General features: G+C 41.3%; 1 protein-coding gene across 1 annotated transcript in view; it reads left to right on the forward strand.

Moving 5' to 3' along the window:
- Positions 1–24,086, forward strand: part of LOC126258560 (presenilin homolog) — a 129,410-nt gene that overhangs the window by 48,343 nt on the left and 56,981 nt on the right. Inside the window, exon 6 of the mRNA XM_049955651.1 lies at positions 2,128–2,226. Coding sequence (XP_049811608.1) covers positions 2,128–2,226 — 99 coding nt within the window. The remainder of the gene's footprint in view (positions 1–2,127; positions 2,227–24,086) is intronic.

Below are 24,086 nucleotides of genomic sequence, written 5' to 3' on the forward strand. Positions count from 1 at the left end.
TCTGGTCTTGACTCATGAGCCATGGGACGAACTTGGCGGCAGCATGATGCGTTCCAAGATGCCGTCAGGATTTTATGATGTAATCCAACTGAAATATTACATTCTTCTTCAATCTCTCGGACAGTCAGTCTTCGATTGGCATGCACAGTTTTGTTGACATTCCTGACATGAGCGTCGTCAGTAGTTGTCAAAAGGCATCTTGAATGAGGGTCATCTTCAACTTTCGTCCAGCCATTTTTAAACCATGTGAACCATTCGTAAGACCGTATACAGCTTAAGCACTCATCACGATACGCTTCCTGCATAATTTGGTGTGTGTCTAAAGGTTTCCTTGAGTTTCACACAAATTTTAATGCAGACACATGGCTCCTCTAACTCTGCCATCTCGAAATTCGCAAACTGTGTGATACAATGCTCTACTCAATGCAGCACTGAACAATAATTAACAGACATATAACAATGAAACTTCCAGCAGTTACACATTATACACAGGCATGTGCAGGGATGCCAATCACATTTCGCTCCAGCACACCATTGATGCAAAATTATGAATGTTCCAGAATTTTTTGAACAGACCTAGTATGTCCTACATTGTTTATAGCTTTTTGCTGCAGTCTGTCCATGTTACTTTGTTAGACAGTGAAGAGGGTGGTTATACAGCAGTTCGAAATTGGTGTTACACAGTTGCCAATGTCATTTTTTCGCTATCATGTTAATGATTAACTAGAAAAATCTAGTGTCTCTGTACATAAGAAAACACTATGAGAAGGACAACTTAGTTAATAGGTAAGTGTGTTGGCACACAGACTTCGGTCTATGTTGTAGGAAAGTTCTTGTTGATTGTAAATACTTTAGGGTTAAAGGAGACCACTCACCGTCAAGCAGAAGTGTTTAGTTGTTGATAGGAACAAGTAAAAGACAGAAAACCAGCTAGCTTTTGGATTTATCCTTTGGTGAGCTAGAGTACACACACACACACACACACACACACACACACACGACGTGAAGTGGGAGGGGATGACAGGACGGCGGAAGGGGAAACTCTTTGGTGGAGCAGGTAATCGGCTGTCCCCACACCCTACACCCAACAGTTTCCCCTTCCTGTGTCCTGTGTGTCCTGTCACCCCTCCCAGCTCATGACCTCACGTCGCCTTCAGCATGTGCTGCTTCCCACGGGACACTACAGTCTTGTCAGCCCATATACCTGCCACCCCTCCCGCCCGCATTCCTAGCCAGCAAACCAGCTGCCTCTCCCTGAGTTGCTATGTACCCATTCCCAGTCCCAGTCCCTCTCCCTGACTCCCTCTCCCCACCCAACTTGACACTACCCCCATCACAACCAGTCCATCTGCCACAAAATAGCATTGGCACTATCTGTCACCATATTGGGGGCACAGGTGTGTGTGTGCGTGCGTGCGTGCGTGCGCGCGTGTGATTGTGTGTTTTTTTTTTTTTTTATTCTGCCTTGTCAAAGGATAAATTCAAAAGCTAGCAAGTTTGAATGGTCTCCCTTAGACCTAAACAGTTCAATCATTGTGAAAGAGTGCGGTCATCCAATTGTTTTTTTTTTCAATGCTATCCTGGACTATTTTGTAATTTTTCAAGCCACTGTCCACTTCCCATTTCAACACACAGCTCAGCACTTAGCAAAAGGAAACATACAGTTGGTAAAATTTTCATTGAGCTCTTGGCTTTCAATTACTGAATCAGAGAGAGATCTTGGTGCTCTATCAGCACTGTGTGCATAACACAGTAATAACCGTTTTTGACAGTCATGTTTCACTTTGTTTTGTATCTGGGCTTTTCATACTAGAACAAGTGATGAAGCAGTTTATGATATCCCTTTCTTGGGTAAGAGAAGTCAGTATCCACAGTGTGGGTAAATGTTAGGCACGAAGTGTGTAGCATAAATATTGTGGCAGCATTGAGTGAGAGAGGTGGAGCTTATGGGCATGTAGCCCTTGTACTGCTCCTACTTTTGCAAAGCGAAGCATTTATTTGGGAATACAACTTTTATCTTTGAAAACATACAAGTTCATATTACAGAATGATATTGACTTATTTTATTGATGTGTTAAATTTTGTATACTGTTCTCAATTATTCTTCTTGATGTTATTACTTAACAGATCTGATAGCAGTTTTGAGCCCAAAAGGACCACTCCGCATACTGGTTGAAACAGCACAAGAGAGAAATGAGCAAATTTTTCCTGCACTGATTTACTCTTGTAAGTATATTTTACCATGTGAAATACATTTGGTGTATGTGTACATTATGGTGATAGCTGTATGCTCACATGTCATTATGAAATTAGATGGTCTAGGTGACTTATCGTGAACAGAAATTTATCCAAAGTTGATGAAGGTTTGTAAGGAGTCTGCTTCTCCCTTTTCAACAGTTAAAGAATTGATGACCAAATTGATACATGACCATACTTCTTTTGAAAATCTGCATGAAAGATGTCCTAAACCTCCAACAACCAAGTGAAAATACCAAAAATTGATGACTGAAAATGAGCAATCAAAGGTGTCTGAAGTAATTGATTTCATAAGCATGTTATAAAAAAGGATGTGGTATACAGTGTGTTCAGGAATTCCCGTTAAGACTTCTAGGACTTTTAGAGTAAAGTGAGCAGATAATATTTTGATTTGGATCCCCTGTCTGGTAATATACAGTTTCCATGCTACAACTATTTGAAAACACGTTGGTAACATGACCACTTTTACAAGTAATTAAGTGTGACCCAGTATGTCATTTGTTTTACAATTCCACTCATTAATATTAAAGGAATTGATAGTGTACTGAGTTCTCTTCAACATGATGCAGTATGACTTCTTCCAGTTAGGGTGTGTGGCATCTGCTTGGAGGACCAGAGTCATGCCTGCTGATAGTGAAGGTATCCTATCTCTAAGCCATTTCTTAATTGTGGCATAAAGAGTATGCAATGGAGTCAGACAGCGTGGAGAACAACCGTGAGCTTCGCCTTTCAGAAGGATCATATCAGTGTATTCTGCAAATGTGTACTCGGCGATGTTGCTCTAACACTCACAGACCTGTAAATGAGGCTCAAACCTGGTCAGAGAGGTAGGATAGACGTCAGATGACATCAGCCAATCCACTGTAACCCCCCACCTGCCACCCCACCATGACTACCCTGTTGCATTCCTAACTAGCAAACCTGTTTTCAAATGTCTGTAGCATGGAAACAAAGTTTCCAGACATGGGTTCCTATTCAAAACATTGTCTACCCACTCCCCTCTACATGCCCTAGAAGTTTGTAACAGGAATTTCCAAACACCCTGTATTTTATGTGAAGAAAAGCTTTGTATGGTAATTATGCTGCATTTGTTGAAAGCTTACAGAAATCAGATGTTTGACCTCTGTAAATATAATAGAACAATTTTTAATGCTGATTTTATGCTGTGGATAAGATGTAGGTCTACATTAGAAATCAAGGAACAGTCAAGGCAGTGGGTGGAAATCAGTGGACCTGCACTAAAAATGTGAAGTTGATTCCAACCACTTGAAGGCTCAAGGGCAGTGTTTTCTGGGTGGCAAAAATGAATTATTCTGATGGCTTACAAGAAGTAAAACAGTAACTGGTGAATATTCGGCAAGTCTTCAAGACCCACTGGATGAAAAATTTCATTTGAAGAGGCCTGGATAGTAAAAGAAAAAATAATACCTTTTTCAGGACAATGGACCTGCCCACAATGGTACTGAATGAGGTGACAAAGTGGTTAGCACATTAGACTCACATGCAGGAGGACTGGTTTTCAGATTTCCTTGTCATCATCAATATTTTAGGTTTCCTTGGTTTTTCCTAAATTAATTAAAATGAGTGCCAGAATGGTTCCTTTCAAAAGTACATGGCCCAAATGATATGTTATCCTTGCTCTAACCAAACTTCCACTTTGTCTCCAATAGCATTGTTGTTGTTGGTGGTGTTGTTGTTGTGGTCTTCAGTCCTGAGACTGGTTTGATGCAGCTCTCCATGCTACTCTATCCTGTGCAATCTTCTTCATCTCCCAGTACCTACTGCAGCCTACATCCTTCTGAATCTGCTTAGTGTATTCATCTCTTGGTCTCCCTCTACGATTTTTACCCTCCACGCTGCCCTCCAATGCTAAATTTGTGATCCCTTGATGCCTCAAAACATGTCCTACCAACCGATCCCTTCTTCTAGTCAAGTTGTGCCACAAACTTCTCTTCTCCCCAATCCTATTCAATACCTCCTCATTAGTTACGTGATCTACCCACCTTATCTTCAACATTCTTCTGTAGCACCACATTTCATAAGCTTCTATTCTCTTCTTGTCCAAACTATTTACCGTCCATGTTTCACTTCCATACATGGCTACACTCCATACAAATACTGTCAGAAACGACTTCCTGACACTTAAATCTATACTCGATGTTAACAAATTTCTCTTCTGCAGAAACAATTTCCTTGCCATTGCCAGTCTACATTTTATATCCTCTCTACTTCGACCATCATCAGTTATTTTACTCCCTAAATAGCAAAACTCCTTTACTACTTTAAGTGTCTCATTTCCTAATCTAATTCCTTCAGCATCACCCGATTTAATTTGACTACATTCCATTATCCTCGTTTTGCTTTTGTTGATGTTCATCTTATATCCTCCTTTCAAGACACTGTCCATTCCGTTCAACTGCTCTTCCAAGTCCTTTGCTGTCTCTGACAGAATTACAATGTCATCGGCGAACCTCAAAGTTTTTACTTCTTCTCCATGAATTTTAATACCTACTCCGAATTTTTCTTTTGTTTCCTTTGCTGCTTGCTCAATATACAGATTGAATAACATCGGGGAGAGGCTACAACCCTGTCTCACTCCCTTCCCAACAACTGCTTCCCTTTCGTGTCCCTCGACTCTTATAACTGCCATCTGGTTTCTGAACAAATTGTAAATAGCCTTTCGCTCCCTGTATTTTACCCCTGCCACCTTCAGAATTTGAAAGAGAGTATTCCAGTTAACATTGTCAAAAGCTTTCTCTAAGTCTACAAATGCTAGAAACGTAGATTTGCCTTTCCTTAATCTTTCTTCTAAGATAAGTCGTAAGGTTAGTATTGCCTCACGAGATCCAACATTTCTACGGAATCCAAACTGATCTTCCCCGAGGTCCGCTTCTACCAGTTTTTCCATTTGTCTGTAAAGAATTCGCGTTAGTATTTTGCAGCTGTGACTTATTAAACTGATAGTTCAGTAATTTTCACATCTGTCAACACCTGCTTTCTTTGGGATTGGAATTATTATATTCTTCTTGAAGTCTGAGGGTATTTCGCCTGTCTCATACATCTTGCTCACCAGATGGTAAAGTTTTGTCATGACTGGCTCTCCCAAGGCCATCAGTAGTTCTAATGGAATGTTGTCTACTCCCGGGGCCTTGTTTCGACTCAGGTCTTTCAGTGCTCTGTCAACCTCTTCACGCAGTATCTTATCTCCCATTTCGTCTTCGTCTACATCCTCTTCCATTTCCATAATATTGTCCTCAAGTACATCGCCCTTGTATAAACCTGCTATATACTCCTTCCACCTTTCTGCCTTCCCTTCTTTGCTTAGAACTGGGTTGCCATCTGAGCTCTTGATATTCATACAAGTGGTTCTCTTCTCTCCAATCTTTAATTTTCCTGTAGGCAGTATCTATCTTACCCCTAGTGAGACAAGCCTCTATATCCTTACATTTGTCCTCTAGCCATCCCTGCTTAGCCATTTTGCACTTCCTGTCGATCTCATTTTTGAGACGTTTGTATTCCTTTTTGCCTGCTTCATTCACTGCATTTTTATATTTTCTCCTTTCATCAATGAAATTCAATATTTCTTCTGTTACCCAAGGATTTCTATTAGCCCTCGCCTTTTTACCTACTTGATCGTCTGCTGCCTTCACTACTTCATCCCTCAGAGCTACCCATTCTTCTTCTACTGTATTTCTTTCCACCATTCCTGTCAATTGTTCCCTTATGCTCTCCCTGAAACTCTGTACAACCTCTGGTTCTTTCAGTTTATCCTGGTCCCATCTCCTTAAATTCCCAACTTTTTGCAGTTTCTTCAGTTTCAATCTGCAGTTCATAACCAATAGATTGCGATCAGAATCCACATCTGCCCCTGGAAATGTCTTACAATTTAACACCTGGTTCCTAAATCTCTGTCTTACCATTATAAAATCTATCTGATACCTTTTAGTATCTCCAGGATTCTTCCAGGTATACAACCATCTTTTATGATTCTTGAACCAAGTGTTAGCTATGACTGAGTTATGCTCTGTGCAAAATTCTACAAGGTGGCTTCCTCTTTCATTTATTCCCCCCAATCCATATTCACCTACTATGTTTCCTTCTCTCCCTTTTCCTACTGACGAATTCCAGTCACCCATGACTATTAAATTTTCATCTCCCTTCACTACCTGAATAATTTCTTTTATCTCATCATACATTTCTTCAATTTCTTCATCATCTGCAGAGCTAGTTGGCATATAAACTTGTACTACAGTAGTAGGCATGGGCTTTGTGTCTATCTTGGCCACAATAATGCGTTCACTATGCTGCTTGTAGTAGCTAACCCGCACTCCTATTTTTTTATTCATTATGAAACCTACTCCTGCATTACCCCTATTTGATTTGTATTTATAACCCTGTAAACACCTGACTAAAAGCCTTGTTCCTCCTGCCACCGAACTTCACTAATTCCCACTATATCTAACTTTAACCTATCCATTTCCCTTTTTAAATTTTCTAACCTACCTGCCCGATTAAGGGATCAGACATTCCACGCTCCGATCCGTAGAATCCCTGTTTTCTTTCTCCTGATAACGTCCTCCTGAGTAGTCCCCTCCCGGAGATCCGAATGGGGGACTATTTTACCTCCAGAATATTTTACCCAAGAGGACACCATCATCATTTAATCATACAGTAAAGCTGCATGTCCTCGGGAAAAATTACGGCTGTAGTTTCCCCTTTCTTTCAGCCGTTCGCAGTACCAGCACAGCAAGGCCGTTTTGGTTAATGTTACAAGGCCAGATAAGTCAATCATCCAGACTGTTGCCCCTGCAACTACTGAAAAGGCTGCTGCCCCTCTTCAGGAACCACATGTTTGTCTGGCCTCTCAACAGATTGTTGGTGGGACATTAAACCCAAATTTTCCTGTTTTTGTCTTTGAATGAAATAGTGCTTTGGTGTTGTGATTTGAGTACTAACTGTTAGAATATCCATCTTACTCCCCAGACTTTGTATCCTCTGGCATTCACCTGTGCCCACAAACAAAGAAATTTTTGGCTTGAAAATGTTTGAATCTGATGACCATGTGAAGTATATGTGGGTGTTTTGCAGACCTTTTAGGATCACACCTCAGGAAAGGAATCTACCTGGAAAAATATTGGACAAAAATAGTTATATGTTTTCTATTTGTTCAAGTGTGTGGAACATTGTGAAACCTTGAAAAAACATTAGCGGAAGTACATCAAGATATATTCACAAAGAGCTGTAGTAGCTATATTATCAGTTGTAATTCACAGATACAGATACAAATACAAATATGGTGTAATTTTTTTCGTAGCATTTTAGTGGTAGTTGATTATTAATGCAGTCTACAGAATTTGTTGACGTTACTGGAAGAATGCAAGGTTGGCTTCACTTCTTTATTCATCTGCCGGCCACATAGCTGGCATAACAGCATGGGAAGGGCTGCTGCAATGCGGGTGGCGTGATAGTGGTGTGGTGTCAGCCAGCTAGAAACTCACCAGCTGTTGGATTACTGAAAACTGAGACTCAGTAGCAGATATCAGAGCCTGTGACACAGTGGAAGCAACCTTGGCATAGTGGGATGGCACCCAGCATGGCGTTGTAGCTAGTTGAGTCTGACCTGGAGATGCTCTTTCATCTCTACTGGCAGATGCTACAAGAGATACGATGTGCCACACTGAGTGGTTTATTCTTAAAATTACAAGAGTGTACATTCATAGAAAATTCAACCAATTATTGCTTCCTCCTAAATATTGTGTATCTCACAAAATGTCCACCAAGGTAAAATTAGAAAGATTCAAATTGGCATGAACTCTTATCAACAATTATTCTCCCTATCCATGCCATTCACAACTGGAGACATGGTGCGGGGACAGAGGGACCAAGCACACAGGCAGAATGAAGATTGCCGGCAATTAGCAGGAAAAGGGCTGGCAAACTGGTGTGGAATTCATCACATGGCAGTGGTAGTATGCAGGAATAATGGACAATGAAAATCGTCAGTATCAGTGCTAACATGATACATGGAAGTTGCACAGTGCTTACAGTGAAAAGCAATAGCTTTAGGCTTTGAAACAATTATCCGAAAGCTTATCAGAGTAACTGCTTTATCATCAGAGATGTGTAACCTAATAATGGTTGGTTGCTATTCTTATCCTCTGTGGATCATACTACTACTTCCACTTGGTCATAGCATAGTTGTCTGCCTATTGACATCCCATTTGGAACTCAGAGTATGTATAAACTATTGAAAACGTGGGAAATAGAAGACTTGCAAACTTTGACTGTTACGAAATCCCAACCCCCTTCAAACACCATCCCTTGTTGGTTGAGTAGTGCCAGACAAGGTCAACTATTTGTAATGGCAGATAATGCTTAAAGGTTTTGGGGTGGTAAAGTCATGCATCTTGACATCTAGGAGTTGCAATGCAAGAGGCTCCAAGTGTTCATAGTAAGAACCGCCCAATTTATTTCTGGCAGAAACACAGACAGAAAGTTGTTTCATATACAGAAGACGAGCTAGAGTCTGTCGTCAGTGGGACAGGCTGCATCTTACCATATAAACTAAAATGTCACTATTTCACTTGAATTTGGTGTCAGATGACCATGTCTGATGACGCGTAGGTGTGCACCTTTAAACACTGTGTCTTTGAATAGTGATTCCCAGTGTCCATTTTCATTGGATTTTGAAGATGTGAGTTACCGCCTTCCTAGGATGGAACTCAGGCTAATGCTGAATTACCTGTCAATGATCCCAAGCATAGAATAGTTGTTGTAGTGTTCACTGTTGATGGTCACGTAAAATTTCAACCTGTCTCTTGCTATTAATTGGAATTGTCCACTATACGCTTAGAAAAAATGTTAATGCATCATCCTTTTTCTTTATCAGGACAGTCATGTACCTGAAAAATCTGAACCGACATCATACTTCCTCATTTGTCTGTGAATGTTTTGGGGGGCATACTCAGATTTGTAATCTAGTTTCTGGCAGATAATTCCTGATAAATCACCAATGTTAATCAAAAGAGAGTCTGTCATCTGTGACTATTATATGTGCGTGTTGGTCTTTGGTGAGAACTATTCTTAGAACTCACAGAAAGTTATCCATAATAATGAGTATCATATGTGGAAAATTCAAAAAATAGATCTATGTTGATGATCCTCCAGAATTGTAGAAAGAAGCAGCAAAAACAACATACATTCACACTTGGGGCTCTGTTGGTGTCGGCCAGGGGCTGAAGTCTGTTTTGGGTACCACCAAATGCTTAACACAGATTTTACAAACCTGTTGAGGTGCTTGATGTCCTCATTGTTGCAGCGGCAATAACAATATCGATCATCCATGTTATGCCACAGTGATGGCAGTGTAATATGCAAAGGGCCTTTCCAGTTATGTCTGTAGGTGTATGAAGGAGAATAACACCGTGTTGTGCCCCTAGAGAATGTTGCACATGATAATATTTTCTGATGGCTGCATCAACCATCTGCCACTTTGAAGGCAACCATCCACTAGGTATGAACACTTGAACATTCCATGAGATTGGGTTGTGTTCTGCTTTTTGAGCGATGTAGAAGTCATTCACGAGAAAATCTGGTGTCCTGTTAGAGTTGGTTGTGTCCAAGGCAAAATACCCATCTTCCTTAATACAAAATATGCAACAGGTTACTAGAATAGACAGAACAAGGCATCAGCATTTACATGTTTTGTAGGGGGGTGGGGGCATATTTAATAATTGTAAATTGCCAGGGTGCACACCCGTTGTTACAGATGCAGAGCTGTATGATCTAAGCTGCGTCATGTGTGATTAAAAATGTCAGGCAGTGGCATATGGTCCTTAATTAGATGGAATATCATACTGCATAGGTATTACTGAAATTTCATTAACATGAACAATATGACAAAATAGTTCGCATGTGAATGGCTGGATGTCAGTGTCTAAAGGGAACAATATTTCGCCAGGTGATCATGTTGTTGGATCTGCGGTGACTGCTTCTTATTGGTGGTAATGAGAGTGGAATTTATTGGGTGGAATTTATCCGCAATATTATTATTTTGTCTGCCAGCTGATCCATTCCTAACATTGCAGTGTCACTTAAGGTGAAACAAATGGGCTTTGTACAGTAATATGTCAGTTTTATATCTGCCTTCAGGGAAATATGAATCTGAAAATGGCTTGTGCAGCTCAGGTCATATGGAAGAAGAGCTAGCCATAAGCTTACTAAATCTCATAATGTGTGATCTATGGTACCAAATGTACTTAGTCATGTAACAGAAATCTAAAAGATGCTTAATGTTCGGTGTATGACAATATGACTTACGACTCCCGTATTTGCTAAAAAGTCCCAATTGTTTTCTGAAAGTAGAGGGGTCATGTGAATGCATCTAGCTTCAAACTGAATAACAATCACTTTCATTGGTTTGATGTTACACAAGTGAAACAGTCTGCACTGTTCTCTAGGCAGATGGATTCCAAATGCCCCCATTTGTCACAAAGTGTCCAAGTAGTCTGGCAGCTGTGCACTGAATAGCAATTTCGGCATAATTTAATTCCATTTCTGAATATAAACACCATGTAAACATCTGTAGGGTGACTTGGACTCTCCTGAGCCATGTGCTTGAAGAAACCTGTCATTGCTTTGGTTTTTTTTCTCCTGCCTGGATCCGTTGTATTTCAACATCAACCTGCAGAATGGTTTTGAATGTGTTTGGTGTAGTCAACACTTCCTTCAGCGGTGGTTTCAAAGTTTGATGCTTTCATATAGGGAACTTCATGTGGAACATGATGAATCAATATGTGTCTTATCAAGATATTTACATATGAAGTACCACTGTCTGCTTTTTTACATTTGAGCTGGTACCATTTGATGAGACCACACAGTGACATGCTGTTTATGTTACCACTTTGGCAGTTATGTGGTCTGAGAAGGAAAACTAAATGAGACAATACAGTATTAAATTATTAAATTTCTTGGAAAAATACTGAACACATGTTCAGTCTCAGTGCACCCAATCTCAATGCCCTACATACAGGCTTCAGATAATGGTCAGCGGAATTCATCTCAGTTTGTTTTCTTCTGTGGAACTGGACAACATTCGCACACACAAAATGTGGAGTGTGAGAAATTTTTAAGTTTAATACAAGAAAGGAGGAGTTAGTAGCATCGTGAAGGCAAGATATACAGCAACAGTGATATATCTCAGAATCTATGGTCTAAAATTGCTACTCTATTGGAAACTAAAGGTTTTGAACAACTTAAGAATTTTATAATAATTAAGTATATTGCATTATACATGTTGTGTGGCTGTCTAGTCATTCCTATCTCATGTTTGTACTTAAAATACAGCATCTCATGCAGACAAAATCTGCATTGGAAACTCTAGACCTTGATTGTTGTTGTTCTGATCTTCAGTCCTGAGACTGGTTTGATGCAGCTCTCCATGCTACCCTATCCTGTGCAAGCTTCTTCATCTCCCAGTACTTACTGCAACCTACATCCTTCTGAATCTGCTTAGTGTATTCATCTCTTGATCTCCCTCTACGATTTTTACCCTCCACGCTGCACTCCATTGCTAAATTTGTGATCCCTTGGTGCCTCAGAACATGTCCTACTAACCGGTCCCTTCTTTTAGTCAAGTTGTGCCACAAACTCCACTTCTCCCCAATTCTATTCAATACTTCATCATTAGTTATGTGATCTACCCATCTAATCTTCAGCATTCTTCTGTAGCACCACATTTCGAAAGCTTCTATTCTCTTCTTGTCCAAACTATTTATCATCCATTTTCACTTCCATACATGGCTACACTCCATACAAATACTTTCAGAAACGACTTCCTAACACTTAAATCAATACTCGATGTTAACAAATTCCTCTTCTTCAGAAACGGTTTCCTTGCCATTGCCAGTCTACATTTTATATCCTCTCTACTTCGACCATCATCAGTTATTTTGCTCCCCAAATAGCAGAACTCCTTTACTACTTTAAGTGTCTCATTACCTAATCTAATTCCCTCAGCATCACCCGACTTAATTCGACTACATTCCATTATCCTCGTTTTGCTTTTGTTGATATTGATCTTATATCCTCCTTTCAAGACACTGTCCATTCCGTTCAACTGCTCTTCCAAGTCCTTTGCTGTCTCTGACAGAATTACAATGTCATGGGCGAACCTCAAAGTTTTTACTTCTTCTCCATGGATTTTAATACCTACTCCAAACTTTTCTTTTGTTTCCTTTACTGCTTGCTCAATATACAGATTGAATAACATCGGGGAGAGCCTACAACCCTGTCTCACTCCCTTCCCAACAACTGCTTCCCTTTCATGCCCCTCGACTCTTATAACTGCCATCTGGTTTCTGTACAAATTGTAAGTAGCCTTTCGCTCCCTGTATTTTACCCCTGCCACCTTTAAAATTTGAAAGAGAGTATTCCAGTCAACATTGTCAAAAGCTTTCTCTAAGTCTACAAATGCTAGAAATGTAGGTTTGCCTTTCCTTAATCTTTCTTCTAAGATAAGTCGCAAGGTCAGTATTGCCTCACGTGTTCCAATATTTCTACGGAATCCAAACTGATCTTCCACGAAATCCGCTTCTACCTGTTTTTCCATTCGTCTATAAAGAATTCGTGTTAGTATTTTGCAGCTGTGACTTATTAGACTAATAGTTTGGTAATTTTCACATCTGTCAACACCTGCTTTCTTTGGGATTGGAATTATTATATTCTTCTTGAAGTCTGAGGATATTTCACTTGTCTCAAACATCTTGCTCACCAGATGGTAGAGTTTTGTCAGGACTGGCTCTCCCAAGGCTGTCAGTAGTTCTAATGGAATGTTGTCTACTCCCGGGGCCTTGTTTCGACTCAAGTCTTTCAGTGCTCTGTCAAACTCTTCACGCAGTATCGTATCTCCCATTTCATCTTCATCTACACCCTCTTCCATTTCCATAAAATTGTCCTCAAGTACATCGCCCTTGTATAGACCCTCTATATACTCCTTCCACCTTTCTGCTTTCCCTTCTTTGCTTAGAACTGGGTTTCCATCTGAGCTCTTGATATTCATGCAAGTGGCTCTCTTTTCTCCAAAGGTCTCTTTAATTTTCCTGTAAGCAGTATCTATCTTACCCCTAGTGAGATAAGCCTCTACATCCTTACATTTGTCCTCTAGCCATCCCTGCTTAGCCATTATGCACTTCCTGTCGATCTCATTTTTGAGGCGTTTGTATTCCTTTTTGCCTGCTTCATTTACTGCATTTTTATATTTTCTCCTTTCATCAATGAAATTCAATATTTCTTCTGTTACCCAAGGATTTCTACTAACCCTCGTCTTTTTACCTACTGGATCGTCTGCTGCCTTCACTACTTCATCCCTCAGAGCTACCCATTCTTCTTCTACTGTATTTCTTTCCGCCATTCCTGTCAATTGTTCCCTTATGCTCTCCCTGAAACTCTCTACAACCTCTGGTTCTTTCAGTTTATCCAGGTCCCATCTCCTTAAATTCCCACCTTTTTGCAGTTACTTCAGTTTTAATCTATAGTTCATAACCAATAGATTGTGGTCAGAGTCCACATCTGCCCCGGAAATGTCTTACAATTTAAAACCTGGTTCCTAAATCTCTGTCTTACCATTATATAATCTATCTGATACCTTTTAGTATCTCCAGGATTCTTCCATGTATACAACCTTCTTTCGTGATTCTTGAACCAAGTGTTAGCTATGATTAAGTTATGCTCTTTGCAAAATTCTACCAGGTGGCTTCCTCTTTCATTTCTTAGCTCCAATCCATATTCACCTACTGTTTCCTTCTCCCCCTTTTCCTACTCTCGAATTCCAGTCACCCATGACTATTAAATTTTCGTCCCCCTCACTACCTGAATAATTTCTTTTATCTCATCATACATTTCATCAATTTCTTCATCATCTGCAGAGCTAGTTGGCATATAAACTTGTACTACTGTAGTAGGCATGGACTTTGTGTCTATCTTGGCCACAATAATGCGTTCACTATGCTGTTTGTAGTAGCTTACCCGCACTCCTATTTTTTTTATTCATTATTAAAGCTACTCCTGCATTAGCCCTATTTGATTTTGTATTTATAACCCTGTATTCACCTGACCAAAAGTCTTGTTCCTCCTGCCACCGAACTTTAACCTATCCATTTCCCTTTTTAAATTTTCTAACCTACCTGCCCGATTAAGGGATCTGACATTCCAAGCTCCGATCAGTAGAATGCCAGTTTCCTTTTTCCTGATAATGACGTCCTCTTGAGTAGTCCCCGCCCGGAGATCCGAATGGGGGACTTTTTTACCTCCGGAATATTTTACCCAAGAGGATGCCATCATCATTTAACCATACAGTAAAGCTGCATGCCCTCGGGAAAAATTAAGGCCGTAGTTGCCCCTTGCTTTCAGCCGTTCGCAGTACCAGCACAGCAAGGCCGTTTTGGTTAGTGTTACAAGGCCAGGTCAGTCAATCATCCAGACTGTTGCCCCTGCCAATACTGAATAGGCTACTGCCCCTCTTCAGGAACCACAGGAGCTACAAGTTTGTCTGGCCTCTCAACAGATACCCCTCCGTTGTGGGTGCACCTACGGTACCGCCATCTGTATCGCTGAGGCACGCAAGCCTCCCCACCAACGGCAAGATCCATGGTTCATGAGAGGGAGACCTTGATTATAATCTCAGAAATTATCTGTGCAAGTGAGAAAGGTGATTTATGTTAATTTTTATGCTTAATGTTACTGTAGTGGATATTTTTTGGATTGCAGTAGCTGGACAGAGGCTGTCTACAGATTATCTTTACAGCTTACCAATGTATTTATGCAAGTAGGATAGTGATTCTTTAACATGAGATCATTTCCAAAAGTGGCGTATGTGTTCCTCCTTTTCAGTGCTTTAAGTGTTCAGAGTATCTTATTCCAAAATTTGTATTCGTCTTTCACTCACATGCTAAATGATAGTCATTGAAGATTAATATATTTCTGTTTTGATGAATTTATTTGAAGTTGTCCAGAATGTTTGTATCTTGCTTTTCAGTGACACCACAAATCATTTCAAGTATTTAAAAGAACAGTTTTCTCACCATCTCACATATTCATAAAAGTTGTCTGGTTATTCCAATAACTGAGTTAAAAGTGTACAGTACTCAACATGTTAGAATAGGTTCTATCTAGTCTCCTCAGTGAAGTAGTCTAACCTCCATGATCCCACCAAAAACTGCCAGAGGAGCATACTGTGACAAAGCTGTTGGCCAAAGTTGTCGGACAACCTCTAGTGACATTTCTGGTCTTGCCTTTGGCAGAGACAAGTAACACTGCTAATGCTAGTCTCATGCCTTGTGCACTGGTAAAAGTTGGATCATAATGCTGCTGCTTGCACTGTAGGATCTGATGCATTCTGACAGCTTAGACACAGTTAAATCCATATTGTCTAACTGAGCCCTGTAACACCTGAACTCCTAACACAACTTGTCACAAATATACTTTTTTATTGTTCCTGTTGATACGAGAATAATGTGTGGCTAAATTAATCTATTTATTGTTTCACTATTCATTGGGCATGTAAATAACACTGGAAAGGTTTCTGCTAAGCAAATGGCTTTATATATATTTTTATGAAAAAATATTTATTTATTCATCAATAGTCATGGTGTCCCCTTCATAGTAATCCCCCTCAGATACAATATACTTGTGCCAACACTTCTTCCAATCCTCGAAGCACTTCTCGTAAGCACTTTTTGGTGCAGCCTTGAGTACTTCCAGCGATGCAGTTTTTATTTCCTCAGTCGTTGAAAATCTTCGTCCTTTCATAAGTCTCTTCACTTTTGGGAACAAGAAAACATCGCAGGGATCCAAATCCAATAAATATGGTGGCTGAGGCATGATTGTCGTGTTGTTTTTGGCCAAAAAATCTCTTACAAGCAATGATGAATGAGCATGTGCATCGTCGTGATACAAAAGCCATGAATTGTTTTTCCACAATTCCAGATGTTTTTTGTGTATTGCTTCTCACAAATGGTGCATAATGTCAAGGTGATACTCCTTATTGACCGTATGACCATGAGGCAAAAATTCATGATGCACTATGTCACAGTAATTGAAAAAAATAGTGAGCAACTTGATGTGCTTTTCTCGGTCTTGGCTCTCCAGGATGCTTCCATTGGGACTATCGGGCTTTGGTTTCGACGTCAGAACTGTAAACTCATGTTTCATTGTCAATTATGACCCTTTTGAGTAAATCAGTATCATCATTGACGTCATTCAAGAGCTCCTGAGTTATGCTCTCGCGATGGTTCTTCTGATCAAAATTGAGAAGTTTTGGAACAACCTTAGGTGACACACGTCTTGTGCCCAAAACATCAGAAAAAATTGCATGACACGAGCCAACCGATATGCCAATGTCCTCAGCAACTTTTCTTATGGTAATTTGATGATTTTCCAAAATAATTTTCTTCACAGCTTCAACTTTATCATCTGTTGTTGGTGTGCTGGGGCGTCCAGAGCGAGGTTCATCATTGGCATCTTCTTGGCCATCTTGGAAGAGCTTGTACCACCTGTAAACATTTATTTTACGTAGAGCGGACTCACTATATGCCAATGTCAACATTTCCATTTTTCATACAAAATGTGATGCAAATTCTTTGCTCCATTTTTTATAATAATCGAAATTTACCAAGCACATTAAAATGCGTCTAACCTTTCTATCTGTCAAAAACAAACAAAGTATGCTGTACACTTGAAACTGTGAACAATGTTCAGGACATGTGTACCAACATAAGAAAAATCGAATGTACATTGCCCCTCGTAATTTGAAAAGTCACCTTACTTTTTGAACAGCCCTCATAGATGTGGTGTGGCCTGACAAACTTGGGAACTGGTGCATTCTCGAGCAGTGAGGCCTGGTGGTAGATATGTAATGTGGTTCCCAAAATTAAGTGACCTTAGTGCTGTGACAAAAGACATATAATACTGTTGACAATCCTAGTGGACCAGGTTTGAGCACAATATGATGTTGTGGCACAAGAACCAAGTTTACAGGCATTTCAGTGACTGCTGCAATCAGGAAGATGCCCGGTGAGACGCCATGGAAAGTGGCGCATAGTGGTGGTTTTACTCACGGCTAGTGGATGAAGTAAGTGGGAGATGTCTAGCTCTCATGTAGTACAGAAAATATCGTGCGATGTTTGTGGTGAACAGCACTGTCTTTCAGCTGCGAAGTGTTAACCCAGAAAGCTTGTTGTTTAGTGAACTGGCATGTTATTTTTCATGTTGGGTGACTGACTGATTATTATGGACTCTGTGATGGCACTGTTCCTTCCAGTCAGATGTGGCATTACCCTCTGTCTGGTAACACACCATTTGGAACTAAGAATTGATGGTAGCTTTTGAAGCAGATGTGGTGCTATATGCTGTGGATAATGCCAGAGAATTACACTGTCCAGTCACATTGACGTGATCACCTGTCAAATGCCTGTGAGATATGCAGGAAGATTGTCAGTGAGGTTCTGGAAGATACCGACTGGGATGTGGAGCCATGCCGACTCCAGTGCCGTAGCCAGTTGTGCTAGATTTCTCACTTGGGGTCCACGGCATGAACAGCTTGATCAAGATGGTCCCACAAATTGTCAATATGGCTTAAATCAGTGAAGTTTGCTGGCCAGGAAAGTACAGTAAACTCTTCCTGGTGCTTTTGAACCATGCATGTACACAAAAGCTGTGCGATATGTAGCACTGTCCTGCTAGTAGAGGCCATCGTACCAAGGAAAAACAGACTGTGTAGAGGGGTGGACATGGTCTGCAAGGATAGATGGATACTTTCGTTGATCTATTGTCTCTTCCAGAATAACGAGATCACCAGGGATGCCATGAAAAAACTCCTCGGACCATAATGCTTCCAACATTCCTCAGACCATAATACTTCCTTCTCTGCCCTGGACCATTCTGACAGTTGTTGCAGGGTGTTTCCTTTCGGTCTGATGGAGTGTAAAAGTTGATTCATCTGAAAAGGTCATATGCCACCATTCAGTAAATGTCCAGTGGCAGTATTGGTGTTCAAATTGCAGCCGTCATTCCTGATGAACAGCTGTCAATTTGAGTGCATGAACCAGGTAGCTGCTGCGGAACCCCATACTGAAGTATCCAGGACTTGGAATACTTCCGTAAGATACACACAGGCATTTAGTTCATCCTCGGTGTTTAAGAACACAATTAATTCAACCCATATGGCCTTTGTAGACCATCATAAACAAGTAACAAACTTCCCTAACAGGAAAATAAGTTCACAGCTAAATGTAAGTACTTGGAATACAAGTCGTAGTTGAGAAAACAACACAATGAAATCTTCTACAGTCGGCATTCGTCCTCCACTACGTTGACTACCAAATGTTTAAGTCCTTGCTCTACGTGAGCAAAAAACATTGGAACAGACTAATACATAACTTACATTCTGTATGACTTCACAGTTTCTATGGTCTTGCCAAATGAGTCTGATAGAATACCGAAAGGCCCGTGAGCATGTTGCCGAGCTCCCTTCGTGGCAAAGGCAGAGTGCGGTCGAGGCAGTGCTGAATCCAGAGTAGACTTCTTCTCTTGTCTGGCTGTGTTGTAACTGCTGTGATCAGCATGGGCACCGTCCTAAATACCAGCATGGCAGAGATACACATCCACCTGATTGGCTGTATGTAAAATTGGCGGGTGCAGCAGAAGCTTCGTGAGGGGAGCGACCTATCTTGCTGATCTACACCCCCTCGTTGGCTCCAGATCTCTTTTGCGACCTGCCATTTCTCTCAAAGTGACAGAGGCAAGGTTACTCGTGTCCTGCTGGCTCACTCTGGGAGGTGAATGAGGGTGGAGTGGGATCGATTTCCATTGGGTTGTCGGGCTGTGTCATCGGACATCACCTGTCCCATTGGAGACACGCGCCAAGGTTGGCACTCCCAGGAAGCCCATCGTCATGCTGGGTGTCTGGAACAGAAAATTGAGGTAAATTTTCTGTCAGTGGAATAAAGCTATGCTGTGGTCAGACCTGATTGATGTGTTTGTGACCACAGGAGCCGTCTTGTAGGATAACTTCGAGCATTGCACAGGCAAGGATGCGGGACACTGTAGCAGGGAGCCAGTGGTATTGACCTCAGGCACAGTTCGTTGCCCACACTGGGTCATGCAAGGAGAAATGGTGCTGTCTGGAATGGGGTGGGTGGCCCTGCTGTTCCTTGGGGTGAAGTGTGGAAAGAGAGGAGCGATTTGGTTGACTGTGTAAGCATCCCACTGGGGAGATCCCCCCCTGCATATTGACCCGGCATGATGCCAAAAAGCGAATGAGTGCATCATCCAAGGAGTGATGATGACACAGTTTTGCCATTTGGGTCTTGTTGTGTGGACAAACTGGTCATTGATGCCACTGGATGCCAGATGGACTGGTGTCGTATGAATGAGAGAGATTCGATTCCCGGCATAAAAGGAAGAGAATTCAGTGGAGGTGAACTGAGGTCCATTTCAGGGAGACGTTCTAAGACAAAAATGTGTGCGAGGGCTTTGATCGTCTTTGTTGCAGAGGTAGATGTCATCTTAATTGCAAATGGAAACACCGTGCCAGCACAGCATCAGTAATGATAAGCTAGGATGCTCCAAGGAATGGACCCACAAAATCAAGACGGATGTGGGACAAAGGTGGTGTTGTAGTGGGCCAGGGGAGTATCGTCGAGCTGGTGCAGCTTGCTTGCTTTGACACTTCGAGCAGGCAGCGACCATGTTGGTTATTGCAGTGTCCATGGCCCTCCAGTAGATGTGTGGCTGTGCCAGCCACTTGGTGAGGAGCCTCTCAAAATGACAAATGGCAGCCAATTTTATTGAAACAAGCAAAAAGGCATGTTGATCATAAACACTTCCCGAGAAGCTGCATCCAGCGGCAGCTGTAGTAGGCCTCCTGTAGCTCAGTCTTGGCAAGCACTTTATCATCATCAAGTTTAGTTAGGATGTCATCCAATTTGGGGATTGGGTATGAGTCTATCACTGCTCTGGAATTAACTGTTGCACTAAAGTTGTGAAAGACCATTTGGTTTTTCCACAATTATTGTGAGAGTAGGCGATCTGCTGTTGGAAACTGGCATTAAAATTCCCTCATCTTGAAGCCATTGCAATTCCTGGGGAACCTGTCTTGTAGAGTAAACAGTATGGAACTGGCTATTAGAACTTCAGAACCACCAACACCAAAAAGGTGATGTGTGCTTCTAAATTGTTTACTCCAGAGGGAGGTCCTGAGAAGGCCGATAGATATTTGTCAAAAAGCTCCTCTGTAAGGGCCACCATCCACAGCATTAATGTTGGGTATAGGGTTGCAGGACTGTAAGACCAAGGCACGAAAGAGGTCCAAGCCCAAGAGGTTGTAAGCGCCAGGGTGGGCTACGACCAATATACAAGCCATGAGTGTCTTGGATTCATACTGGATCTGGGCTGAAAACATTCCCATAACAGAGACAAGGTCATTACTGAAACTACGGAAGGGGTATCAAAAATTTTACAAGGGGGGGGGGGGGGGGGGGGGATGCTCCCAGCTTCCGATATGTAGCCCAGTCGATAATTGTGGTAGAGGAGCTGGTGTCTATCTGCAGGTCCTCTTGTACTCTCTCAATTAGGGCAGAAATAGACATCAGCTTCTTGAAGGGCGTAATAATGAACTGTACCAAAGAGATGTCAATGGGGTTAGCAGCATCTTCTGTCCACCCCAAGTCGAGTGTCTCAACCTGCATCCAGTCCACCTGCATCGCCTTGGAGGATTGCCAGACATCCACTTTGTGGCCTGATTTACCACAAGCGGCTCATTTTTTGCCCGTCTGTAGTGACATTGCTGGTACTTGTGACTGACGAGCAGTGTTCTACCTTACGATCAAATTCCCGGAAAGGTGGTGGAAGTAGCTAGCTGTTGCAGATGGAGAAGTCCAGTTGTGCTGTGCTAAGGAGACACATGAGCATGTAGTTCACCCTTTATATTTAAGAACACAATTAATTCAACACAAATGGTCTTTGTTGACCATCATAAACAAGTAACAAACTTTGTAACTAGTTCCTAACAGGAAAATATGTTCATGATTAAATTCAAGTACTTGGAATGCGAATCGTGGTGGAGGAAACAATGCAATGAAAGCTTCTACAGTGAGTGTTTTGTTCTCCGTTGGTTTGATTACCAGTTGTTTAAGTCCTCATTCTCCTTGAGTCTAACACATTGGAACAGACTAACACATAACTTACAATCTGTATGAGTTTACAGTTTCTACAGTCTTGCCATATGAGTCTGACAGAATACCAACAGGCCTGTGGGCATGTTGCTGAGGTGCCTTGGCAGTGAATGGGGTGTGTAGTCGAGGCAGCACTGGATCCGGGCAGGCTTCTTCTCTTGTCTGGCTGTGTCGTAACTGCCACGATCGGCATAGGCTTGGTCCTAAATACCTACACAGCAGAGATACACGTCCACCTGATGGGCTGTATGTGACACTGGCTGGTGCAGCAAAAATTTGTGGCAGGAGCGACATATCTTGCTGATTTACGCTCCCTCTGTGCTTTGGTCCAGTGTTCACAAAGGACCTCTTCAGGTTGCATTGCAAATGGCGGAGCTGAAATGTTGGGTAGTCGCAGGGGCTGAGCTGGCAGTCAACACGACAGTGGTGTGTTGCTGTGTGGCATCGGCACCTAATGGCTTTTGCAACATGCCACATACGATGCCATGTTTGCTGAATGGTCATTGAGGAGACACTGTTGGTTGCCCCTAGGTTCATCTTGGCTCTCAGTTACTCAACAGTTGCATGACCATTTGCCTGTACACATCTCCAAAGCTGTTGTTCACTGCTGTCATCTATGGACCATGATGCACTACAGTTGTCTCTGCACCTTTTTTGGATAGCACTATTTTGCCATGCACTGTGTACTTTAACCATGGTGTCACATGAACAGTTTGCAAACTTAGCCATTTCAGAAATGCCAAAGATCATGCCCTTTTGGATGTCAGATAAATCTTTCTGTTTCCACAGCACAACTTTTGCACAGTTTCCCTTGTTCCCCTGACACACTTTATATACCTCCCACTGCTAGTGCTGTCACCAACCATCTGTTAGTGGTTATTGCACGCCGATATCCAACATAGGTGGTTGCCACATTAATGTGACTGGACTGTGTAGTTTCAAACAGCTGTTTATTGATGTTCATATGTATGTTTACTCATTCCGTATCTCTGAAGCTTCCCATTTATGGAGGAATCTCAAGAAGATGATGAGTAGTCAAAATAATAATGAGTACAAGAAAATGAGTGTGGAGCTAAATCCTTCAAAATCTTAGATTGTCCCCATAAGATGAAATGGCTTATGTAAATCAAGTCCTTAACCAGTTTAATTCTTTCATTGCAGTAGCTGCAGAACTTAACTGAATATGTCACATTGTGAAGTAAATTGGTTTAAAAATTAAAAGAAAATAACTATTGTTGTGGAAGTCAAGTTCTTTATACATGTGTAGCCAACTATGAGTAATGAATGATACGGAGATTGGCATTTTGTGCTTTCTGTTATTCACTTTATTCTAATTGTGGGAAGCAAGTGTAGTCTTTCCTACTTCACATGCTAATATAGTAAGGTGCTGTCTAACTGGTCCTTGCCACTGAGTGGTTTTCATGATTCTGAAAAAAATCAAGCCCTCATGACATCCTCGCCCAGCACTCTTTTACGACATCACATCCATTGCTTAATCATTCAAAAGTAATAATGATTGCTTATATACTAACTTTACTATCACTATGTTATAGTATACACAGTATATATATCCAAAAAGAAAGATGATGAGACCCACCAAACAAAAGCGCTGGCAGGTCGATAGACACACAAACAACCACAAATATACACACAAAATTCAAGCTTTCGCAACAAACTGTTGCCTCATCAGGAAAGAGGGAAGGAGAGGGAAAGACGAAAGGATGTGGGTTTTAAGGGAGAGGGTAAGGAGTCATTCCAATCCCGGGAGCGGAAAGGCTTACCTTAGGGGGAAAAAAGGACAGGTATACACTCGCACACACACACATATCCATCCACACATACAGGCACAAGCAGACATATTTAAATATGTCTGCTTGTGCCTGTATGTGTGGATGGATATGTGTGTGTGTGCGAGTGTATACCTGTCCTTTTTTCCCCCTAAGGTAAGCCTTTCCGCTCCCGGGATTGGAATGACTCCTTACCCTCTCCCTTAAAACCCACATCCTTTCGTCTTTCCCTCTCCTTCCCTCTTTCCTGATGAGGCAACAGTTTGTTGCGAAAGCTTGAATTTTGTGTGTATATTTGTGGTTGTTTGTGTGTCTATCGACCTGCCAGCGCTTTTGTTTGGTGGGTCTCATCATCTTTCTTTTTGGATATATTTTTTCCACGTGGAATGTTTCCCTCTGTTATATTTATACACAGTATATGAAAGAGATAACATTAAGCAAATTTGGGAGAAGGTAAGGTTAATATTTCTACAATGTTGCATGTTTTTCAATAGTTTTAGGAGTGGTTGGAAAGAGAGTTAGAAAGTCCATATTTGGAAGACACTTGCTATTTTACATGCAGTGCACATTTATTGGGTCAGTTTTTCTGTATTTACAGGATTGAATGAATAATTTTGGTAAAAACTAACAATGCTCAAAATTTAGTAGGCTGTGTAAATTATCTACATCTTGGTTTGTCACTTAAAGTTCTAAAATTCTAGTATGTTGAAAATTTAGCATTTAATGGTGTGATGTGGCTTTTGCATATTGTACTTGAAATATTTTAGCCACAATCCATATTTGACTAATCCTTTTTGGGTGCACAGCAATTTGC

Source organism: Schistocerca nitens, chromosome 1 (assembly GCF_023898315.1).
Source record: "Schistocerca nitens isolate TAMUIC-IGC-003100 chromosome 1, iqSchNite1.1, whole genome shotgun sequence".
Taxonomy (NCBI): domain Eukaryota; kingdom Metazoa; phylum Arthropoda; class Insecta; order Orthoptera; family Acrididae; genus Schistocerca; species Schistocerca nitens.